Source organism: Opisthorchis viverrini (assembly GCF_000715545.1).
Source record: "Opisthorchis viverrini unplaced genomic scaffold opera_v5_147, whole genome shotgun sequence".
In the NCBI taxonomy this organism is placed as follows: domain Eukaryota; kingdom Metazoa; phylum Platyhelminthes; class Trematoda; order Opisthorchiida; family Opisthorchiidae; genus Opisthorchis; species Opisthorchis viverrini.
The window spans coordinates 171,176-181,692 of record NW_008751803.1 but is presented as its reverse complement, the minus strand read 5'-3'; the positions used below and the strand labels follow the sequence as shown (position 1 = coordinate 181,692).

General features: G+C 42.8%; 1 protein-coding gene across 1 annotated transcript in view; it reads left to right on the top strand.

Annotated features, from left to right (window-relative positions):
* T265_06789 (hypothetical protein) overlaps positions 1-9,852 on the top strand; it is a gene marked incomplete at both ends in the record, with an annotated part of 34,811 nt that extends 24,959 nt beyond the window's left edge. Inside the window, one exon of the mRNA XM_009172154.1 lies at positions 9,794-9,852. Coding sequence (XP_009170418.1) covers positions 9,794-9,852 — 59 coding nt within the window. The remainder of the gene's footprint in view (positions 1-9,793) is intronic.
* Positions 9,853-10,517: the final 665 nt, after the last annotated feature.

Genomic DNA, 10,517 nt, shown 5'->3' with positions numbered 1-10,517 from the left:
TTTCGATATTCGGGACGGATGGGAGCCATTGTGCAAATTTTTGAATGTACCTATTCCGAATGAACCATTCCCATGCACGAATGACCGAACCATTGTGGCGATGATAAAGCGGAAGATTGACCGACTGACGATGGTTCTGCGATGCACTGCTGTCGGAACGGCTGTCCTAATATGTTGCTACTTCACTTATAGGGGATTACGCGCTTCGCGGTAAAGTAAACGTGGCAGAGTCTCTCACTCCGATAAATCCACCTTGGTTGGTTTTGTAGCTTTAACACACGTACTTGAAAACATATATTTACTTCTCCCCATGTCTTTGTCTTTCTTGTGTCTCTATAACCAAGACCAGTGTTGTTCGATTAGCTCAGTTACGTACGTCGCTGTAGGCGTTTCCTGCAGAGCCCATGGGCTTTATCCGGTAATGTGACGGTTGTCGGATAAAAAACTTTCCAATTGAAAAATTCGCTTCATGCTTCTCAACCGGCCTGTCCGAGTTTATCTATCCACATCATTCGTCGAGCTCAACCTGCATTGGTGGACAATATTTCCTTAGTTAGTAGGCGTGACTTGTCTGTGAAGAATTGTCGTGATATAAAATGGATAGCTGTGGTCTGTTTGACGTATGCTTTCATGTAAGCATGCATTTCTAATGGCTTATAGTGATCAACGCCTGAAATTTCATTCGATTATATAATACAAGTAGTTAGAATCACATTGATGATGATGTTCCGAATTTGGTAACTCACTAAGTTTGAGCGTCAAATCTGCAGTACTGTCTGGTGAGTTGTGACACGCGAGATAGGTCCATGTGATTCAGGTTGGTATGTGTGCTCCACCATGTGAGCTGACGACACTAAATTTCGATAACGAACTATTGTAGGAAGTGCTCCAAAAAGATTTCGAATACGTTGATCACCGAGAACACAAGTCCCTTTTGGATTTCGTTCCGGTTGGGACACACCATTCTGATTCATCCATTGGATGAGAAGGGATCCGAATTAGTGCTTGGTGGGTTACTTCTCTCAGTTTTCTAAACACTCGGACTGTTTATGCCCGTTTACTGTTACGATACGCACAACACCCCACCGGAGACAGTTCTGTCTTTTTGATTATCGGTGATTCCGCTGGCTTTTTCAAGCAAAAGGAGCACACTATGCTCCTAAGTTGTAAGAGGATCCAGCAACAATTGCTCAACCAAATTGTAGTGCACTAACAGGGCGCTATAATGAAGAAGACAGTGGGCAGATTCATATTCTTATAGCCATAGGAAGACATTTGGTTACAAAATACATGGAAGTAATTTATGAAGGAGTCAAAAATCTGCTCATTATGGCATAACCCATTTTGCACGCAGGCCTTTAATGCTTCTATAAGGTTGACAACGAAGGATGCGTTATTCACCATTGAAATCTCAACCACCCTGCCATACCCCAGTCGAGATTCCGTCCTGCGGGTATGATTTCGTGAAGGATGCCCTATTCGCTGACAATTTCCACACTAAACCATGTGGGAAAAAGCACGTTGCCCCGGCACAGGCCCATCCATCGGACGAGTGCCTCATTCGCAGGGTACGAGCTATGAGATTTCATACATCAGTGCATGAAAGAGGTTATCGTTTTAGTTGCTGTGCACTACTTGAAAAAAAGGACGAGTAAAGGGCGTAGTGTCCAGAAAGTCATGGGTATAGTGAGCCAAAATATTAAGAACCACACTTTTAGAAACACATGTTACACAAACACATTTGCATGTTCGTATCTTCCAGACGTTTTACGGTTCTACACTGTTTGTGTTTTAAGGCTGTACGCAGATGTGCATGCCCAGAAGTAGAATCGAACACTCAGTTGTCTTGTAAATTAATATTTTTTGCTGGAAAAGCCAAATTGGCCAAGTGGTTGGATGCCTCCGCCAATTTAGAGAAACACTGGACATTGTAGCTGAATGAACACAGTACTAATTGCGCGTCCATGGTTGAAATTTGTCTTCCAGCTACAGAATAGGATACGTTCTATCACACACATCGTGTGCAGGATCAGATGAGCGTGAATTTTGACCATCTAAGTACACATAACCACTGGACAGTTTAGTCAATGCCTATTTGCTCACCCGTGACAATTCCGATCTCGCAAGTCGTTCTACACCCCCATCTAATGCTATCATCGTGTACCTTGCTATTTTGCTAACTAAAGAATATTTTTACTGACATTCCTGGACGGCTTCGTTCGATTATTATTCTCCCCGTGTTTTGCAGTTGACGGATTGTTTTTTTTGCATAAGCCAATACTTATCGTATATTTTTGAAGAGCGTTGCTGATTGATATGGAAGGATTATGGCAGGATATTAAATAAAACGAGAGAAGTGTCATCGTGTACCTTGCTATTTTGCTAACTAAAGAATATTTTTACTGACATTCCTGGACGGCTTCGTTCGATTATTATTCTCCCCGTGTTTTGCAGTTGACGGATTGTTTTTTTTGCATAAGCCAATACTTATAGTATATTTTTGAAGAGCGTTGCTGTTTGATATGGAAGGATTACAGGAGAATAATAAATAAAACGAGAGAAGCGTCCCATTCGAAGTCGTGCCACCAACAGTCTCATTCAGACAAGACGAATCCTAACGTGTGCAAGAATGTTTAGCATAAAAGACCAGCGACCGAATAAAGTCCAAAACGCAAATGTTCTCCAAAGTGCGGTTAGCGATAGAATGGCCAAGACTCCCGATCGGGCACAGTGTTCGTCATACTTAGTCAGGATGAACACTCAATACTATGTTACAAGCAAAAAGTGTCGGAAGTACAAAAAAATCCCAAAAGGGCAAGCAAACGTCATTCGGTGACTGTGATCTTAGGAAGTCTTAATCCGATAACAACCTTGGGGAATGAGGAAAGCAGATCCCCGAATAAGAGATGATCATCTGTTGATGGACCATAGAGGGGAAGAGTGGATCTTCCTGCCTCAAACCTTTGTGACAGTGAACCTTAAAGCAGGGAAAAACTGTTACAGCATTCTGGTAGGACTGTGCGTTGTATCGAAATAGAGGAGACGGTGCTTCATACGCTTGCAGATCTGACGATTTGTCATCAACAAACGCCAAGCAGATGTTAAAAGCAGTCGTCGAAGAGTGACGAAGGTTATGTAGCAGCGATGCAACTCCAAACAACCGTCTCGATGTAGCAAACAGAAGTGAGAATAGTCGCGATCCGGGGCTCCAACAATCAGCAAGCACTTTGTGATAGCACTGGACAAGAATGGATGACAAGGAGACTGGTCTCAGTTGGTACGATGAAGTCGGATTTTGAACCTTCCGAAAGTACAATATTTTTTTGTAATTCGGAAAATTTCAGCAGAAATTAAACACTATCCCTCCCCGACATTTCGAAGCCTTTCTTGGTTTTGAAAGTAGGAAGAAATTCAAACCAACCAACATGTGTTGAAAATTGAATATTTGACAGTTTCCATTCCTCCGTTTAGCTACTTAAATGTCGCAAGTAGTTCAACGGATTTGTGCCACACGTTGACATCAGATGCGATATTTTCGGATGCGGGTAGTAAGACACAGGAAATCCACTTTTCATGATATTCACAAGTGGAGGTTTGACGCCTTACGCCAAACTTCCATGAACTTGGAAAATTGCCGGCAGAATGCCTAGAGCACAGCATGAAGAATTTCAGGCATTTAGGGGTCGCAAGCCATCATCTTAACATGTGACAGGCAGTAAGTGCTTGAAGCCTTCAACACAAAATACGTGGAAGCACCAAAAACTCAGTGCAATAATAAACATGCCTGCCATGTTTCTAGTACGTATCGGCCTTGTAACAAATTCATAATCTTTGTGTAGAGAGAAAAACATTTGTAGAGGAAGGGGAATGCCCTGTGTGAAACGTGATAGGAATGTTGCAATAATAAAACACAAATTACACAAAACACCACCACGAATATTGGCATCATGTGTAGCACACAAGTCAAATCAGAAGGACCAAAGAGTTTACAACAAAATGAGCGCTGGTTTGGGCACTCTTGTGCCTATCAAGGCACTGGTGGTCTGAAACCTGAAGACACCTTATATCATTTGTCCTCAGAAGCCATGTCTCACAACCATACTACAATAGGGCCCTTACTGTATCCCGGTGCACGCGACCCTTACGAAGGAGAGATCAAGATCTAGCAACAGAATGATTAACACTTCGCGCGGACTCTTCATTCGGGAATTCGCGAACTGAGGAGCCAGTCAACGCGTGACCAAGTGATGTGAATTCCGAAGTTGAAGGAATAGGTGACGTTGTATTCGGTTCGCATACGGGTTATCCACACTTCTGATTTGTTACTGCCACTGCTCAGCCTACTTCTAAAAATGCTTTCCATATATTGCTGCAAGATAACCTACGGCCGCGATCAAAGTGATTTCAGGAACACGGAATGGTGGCTTGCGGGAGCTCAAATATTCATGCTGTTAATTATATCGCAAATGACCTCAGACAGAATATCCGTCAATCTTCAGGCCTGTACTGCACTGTGCTCATGTGGTTGATATACACCCGATGTGAAGTATAGTCATTCATTGCTTGCTTTTAGGGTTTAGTCGTCACCGGATTGCCTACATGATCGCTAGACTTCCCTGTAACGTCGCACTTGGTTTGGTTCCCAGGGTTGGTAGCCGCTGTTCTCCTTCCTAGTTTAAAGTTTGTTTATAGAATAGTTCTCCGTAGAGCTGCTGGACTAGATAATCAAAATTTTACTGCTTCTGGTGGAATCTGATCAGCGTTCTTCGATCTGCATTGTCGTTGAGAAACCATGCTTGCTCACTATGTTGAAAGCTCGTGTTAAATAAATACCATTTGTCGTTCCAGTATAGTCATAGAACAAATTTGATGCTTGGCGACACAACGAAGTCTTAACTGTTTCCAGTGACAACACCTTATAAGTGGGTTCAGGCTTATCAAATCATGTATGCTATGAGCAATACTATAAACTAGAGATTCACCTGGATTTCAGTTGAGTCACCCTTTGAAAGTAACTTAAAATGGGGAGTTGTGCACTGAGTAAATCTGATAATCAAGTATAACATTTGATTAGCGCAAACTGTGGGAATGCGACTACCACTGGAACGCGAAAAATGAAGAAACCGATCGTTATTTGTCGAGGAGATATCACTAACCAAACGAGTAGTGCATTCTGTCGAGTAAATTACTATTTCCAATTTCACGTTTAGTCCTAGGCACGCATGAATATGCCGGGCGATGGTTGCTCATGATAGTGAGCCTTCTCAACTAATGAGCGAATTAGTTACATTAGGTTTGCTATCTGTTCGCTATTCCTCGCCGTCAGAGTGAAAAAGCCCCGCCACATCTCCCTTGTAGGCGTTACTCTATGTTGAAAGCTCGTGTTAAGTAAATGCCATTTGTCGTTCCAGTATAGTCATAGAACAAATTTGATGCTTGGCGACACAACGAAGTCTTAACTGTTTCCAGTGACAACACCTTATAAGTGGGTTCAGGCTTATCAAATCATGTATGCTATGAGCAATACTATAAACTAGAGATTCACCTGGATTTCAGTTGAGTCACCCTTTGAAAGTAACTTAAAATGGGGAGTTGTGCACTGAGTAAATCTGATAATCAAGTATAACATTTGATTAGCGCAAACTGTGGGAATGCGACTACCACTGGAACGCGAAAAATGAAGAAACCGATCGTTATTTGTCGAGGAGATATCACTAACCAAACGAGTAGTGCATTCTGTCGAGTAAATTACTATTTCCAATTTCACGTTTAGTCCTAGGCACGCATGAATATGCCGGGCGATGGTTGCTCATGATAGTGAGCCTTCTCAACTAATGAGCGAATTAGTTACATTAGGTTTGCTATCTGTTCGCTATTCCTCGCCGTCAGAGTGAAAAAGCCCCGCCACATCTCCCTTGTAGGCGTTACTCAGCTTCCATTATCCTGGAAATAAATCCAACCGGAAGTATGGTTGGAAATTCCGCCAAATAAAAACCCAAAAAGTATGGAAAAGTGATGGCTCGATGAAAAAGTACTGATTTCCCGGAAAGCTTTAAGGGTGGAAAACCCCCCCCCCCCCCCCCCCCCTCTCCCCCTCTCCTTTTCTCCCCCCCGATTATTTTTTTCTCCTATTGCTCTGCCAACGTCATTCTAGGTCATCCTATTGCACATAACTTGAATCCAGATTCTACAAAACGCGAAATTATGGAAAATGATCACTCGATATTCCGAAAAACCTTAAAGTTGGAAAAGCCCCTGATTATTTCCTTCTTCTATCACATTTCCAAATCAGCACTCGTGGTGTTTTCGCGCCAGCTTACACGCCCGATAAATTATCGTTGACTCATAATGAATAAAATATCTCACGTGTGTTCTAGGTTGGGCAGCTTCGAGGTGAACTGTGCTAAGCCGATTGGTGCTCGGAATAAGGCTTGTTAGTGGCTGATTTCGGAGTTCGCTAGTAGTCTTCGAATCTATTCCCATCATTGTTCACATAGAAGCAATCATTAATTCAATGTATTTACTTCTTCCTATTGTGATGCATCGCACGTTCTGTTTATGAAAGACAACATTTCGTATCGGTTAATTGATTTGCACAGAAATCGACAGCCCCTTTTGTTAGGAATCTGAGTGATTTTCAATATCATGCAGAAGGACTTATTAGTAAACTGTGCGTCCTGAGAGCACAAGATGTGAGCATCCACCGATGAAAAAATGCAGGGCTTCACGCGTTTTGTCTTTACAAGGGACATGCATTCGGGATGTGACGGGCCAAATGTCTCACGAAGTCAACTTTTATTAAGTTGTAGTCCATCCATTATCCGGTGAAAGTTGGTCCTCACTCGTAGACGTTCCGTTACACTTCATATCTTACACTAATGATGTACTCCGTTGTTGTCACCACTGATGGTTACCAACATGAACAATGAAAGAGCCTATGTGATTTTCTGAGTACCCTTTTAACATCCAAGTTCAAAGTGAACAGGGAGAGTGTTAGTAGCCCGTGGCCCAAAGTTTAAGTGTTCAAACACTGACTAGAAAGGCGCTGCATAGAAACTCCTAGGTTTTCATGGGATGCCTGCATCTGAGGATTCCCACTAAAGACGAAACAATCATGCAGTATTTCTTGGCTTTTTATCATATCATGGCTTCACTTGCATGACAAAACCTCGAATAAAAATTATCGGATCTCCTTACGTTACCAACAGTCGATAGGTGGTCAGGAGAAAAATGAATTGACGATGAGGAAAACCTTTAATTTGAGAATTGCCATTGAAATTGAGCTAAGCCCAGTCAGTTCATAAGAGTAGAGGAAAACCGATTGGTAATAAAGTGCTCAAGGGACGGACAAGAAAGAAATCGTCAGGGATGAGCATATCTTGTTGACGGAATTCAGATGCAAGTATGTCGAACGCCATCTATCTCCGACAAGAAAATCTCTCTTCTTTGAATCTGCGGTGAGCTTTAGTGTCTAATTCTATAGTCAAACAAAATCATTCGCAGAGGTTCCAATAGACGGTTGATAGTTTGGTGGCAACCTTAAAGAAACTGTGCCAAAATTGTTGCCTATCATCAAGCTTACGCCAGATGCGTGTGAATTTCTCTATATCGCATACGCGCCACCATCTGGAGTACCGTGGATGCACAGTACTTTCCTTTAGAGCAGCAAATCACGACAGTGCAAAAGTTTGCCACACGCCTTGTTGATGGGTTAATTAATGGGAGGCATGAAGACTAGCTGGAGTTCCTGAATATATTCCAGGGTATTTTCGCCGAGGTACACATAACCTGATCACTAAGGAAGGAATAATACGAGGAAACTTGGAATCCGAACTACCAGCGTCTGTGACACTCTGTAACGACGACCGGCGGGATGAACGCCGTTTCGCCCTTCGGAAACAGAGTGCTTGTATGCTCGCCATCACTGTCGGGTTATCAAACGGGGTCTTTAATGTCAGAAACACGCTGCCTGTTATTGTAATAAAGGGCTGTTAGCAACAGTTTCAAATAAAGACCAGGTGAATATTTGAGATGTAGCATCGATCTCAGCGGTAACTACTGATCGACATAATCGAATGATGAAACGAAGACCGAACGGATTCTCAAACAGCCCTTTACTAATTCGGTACTGAGAAAGCCGAGATTATGAGACCAACATTTGAAGATGTCTATCATGAATTCCACTGGATTCCAAAGGCCATCAACGGTCCAACAGCAACAACTGAGTTTACCACCAACTTTAAAGAATTAAGTCACTGATCATCATAGACGTAATACACTACTCAAAAGTTTGTTGAAAATTCTTCAACAACACACGATCAATTTCGCTCTATTTGAGGCTCATCAGAAAGGCGCAGTCTCCGAGTTTCTGCCAAACTTATGCTCTACTTGTATTCAAATTACATGAAATTAGTGAACTACACTCACTTGCATATCAACCTGAGTTTGACGATGGACTAATCTGTTTAAAAAAACATCACAAACGAAAGATTCAGCTGGGGTTTTGGTGAGTCTCCCATCATGCCAAATTGGCATGCAAATGAGTGTACGTTACCCACTGATTACTACTTGTTTAGTCCTAAGTATAAATAAGATCAACAACTCGCTTGTCATCATGTGTCTATTACCATAAAGAACTGCAGCAGAACTTGTCATCCAAACCGCTTTCAAATCGCATCCAACCTCATGTAGATTGTCGCTGGCCTGTTCGCTGAGCTCGTCCTTGAGTGTTCCGGCTGAGATGTTGGTATTTTGCACGTAGGGGTACGAAAATTAAATCCAGTTCGGTGCGCCGGTTGATCGAATCTGCCGTGAAGTATCATCTGCCGTATCTCTTGTCTCCGTAAGCCAAAATTTTTCCATTTCCAAGATTGAATTTTTGGCCTTCTTGGTCCTCGTGTATGGATATGAAGGACAGGGGATCATGTCTTCTGGCAGCTGCGTTGTGTTCCTTTATTCGTGTGCATAGTCTTCTCCCAGTTTGTCCGACGTAGAATTTGTTGCATTTGTCGCAGTTGATTTGGTATATCACATCGTTCTTCTTGGTTTTGTCTCGGCTGTCCTTCGGTCTAGAGATTAATTTCCTTAGGGTGGCATTTGGTTTCTGGGTCACGAGCCACCAACCTGGTTGCGAGTTCTGCAATATTCTTGATGTAGGGTAGGACTCTCCGTCTGGTGGCTTGTTCTTGCTGTTGCTGTTGCTGTTGGTGGCGTGTCTTCTGCAACTCATCTTGTCACCACCCGTCGCCGCCAGTTCGTGTCTCAAAGCGTATTAGGGAGTATGTAGTTTGGTGTAAAATCTACTCACCCCTCTTGTCGTGTGCCTTGGGAGTGAAACAATTCATTGGAGTCGTGTGCAATTCGTTTGACACATATGACCCGACTGTTTGAAAGTTAAGCATTTGATGGCGTGTACACCACCGTTGACATTGAAAAATCATTAGTTGCGAATAGTTGGAATTCCCAGCTGTAAGAACTTGTCGGTAATCTTATGATCACAGAAATAAGGCGAAAGTGTACAGCTTCTCAGAAAAGTGGTAGAGGTTGTATCACAGTTATTGCAGTGCCGCATGGAAACTGATCAGATGAAAGTAGAATTAGTCAATCTTTTATGTGTCCGGAATGAGTAGGATATCTACACCAATTGAGTGCTCGTCCTCAGGGGCTGGAATGCGAGCGAAATGGGTGCGCACTCCTGGAATCTTCGCCTTTACAGAACTAATCCGAGTGACAAAACTCAGGCTTTCGACATGAATCTCCACTAATTTTATACCTAGTGGATTTTCTTATAAAGACGCTCAAATAGAAGATTTCCAAGAAGAAATAGGAGCCGGGGAATCTGCACTCATCTGATATTTGGCTAAAGTACTGGCAGTTTGGCCCAAACCAGTACACAACACTTGGTAGAACTCGAAGAAGCAATCGGACGCCGAGTAGACAATGCCAAGATCAAACGCAGAACAGCCATGGAGGCAAAATTGTGCAAGCTCACGAGGAACAACAAACACAACAATTGTGACGCTTAGATCAAAACTTATCTGGCCGCCAGCTCCGCACAGCTGAACAAGAACTGCAAATGAAAGGGCTCGATTCGACGTCGAGGACGCATCTTACAAAGAACACCTAGCCAGTTTGAAACATGCCCTGAAAACAAACGAAATGTCCGAGGAGGTTCAACAACAGATTCGACAGACAATGGTACCGGCGATCACACGAAAATGGAAACATTCAACTGATCCTCAAACAAGAACGAGACGCACTCACAAATCTACGAAATGATGAAACAATCGTAATACTACCAGCGGACAAAGGACGCATCACGGTGATAATGGACAAGCCGGATTACATTGAAAAGGCCAAACAACTGCTAAATGACACCACGACCTACAAACCAATCGATCATGACCCAACTTCAAACATCGTCAATCGAATCAACACGGCGCTTAAGAAACTGCAAGCCACACACGAGATGAGCAGACAGGAACGATGGAATGAAAACCGTGATACAGACATTGTAT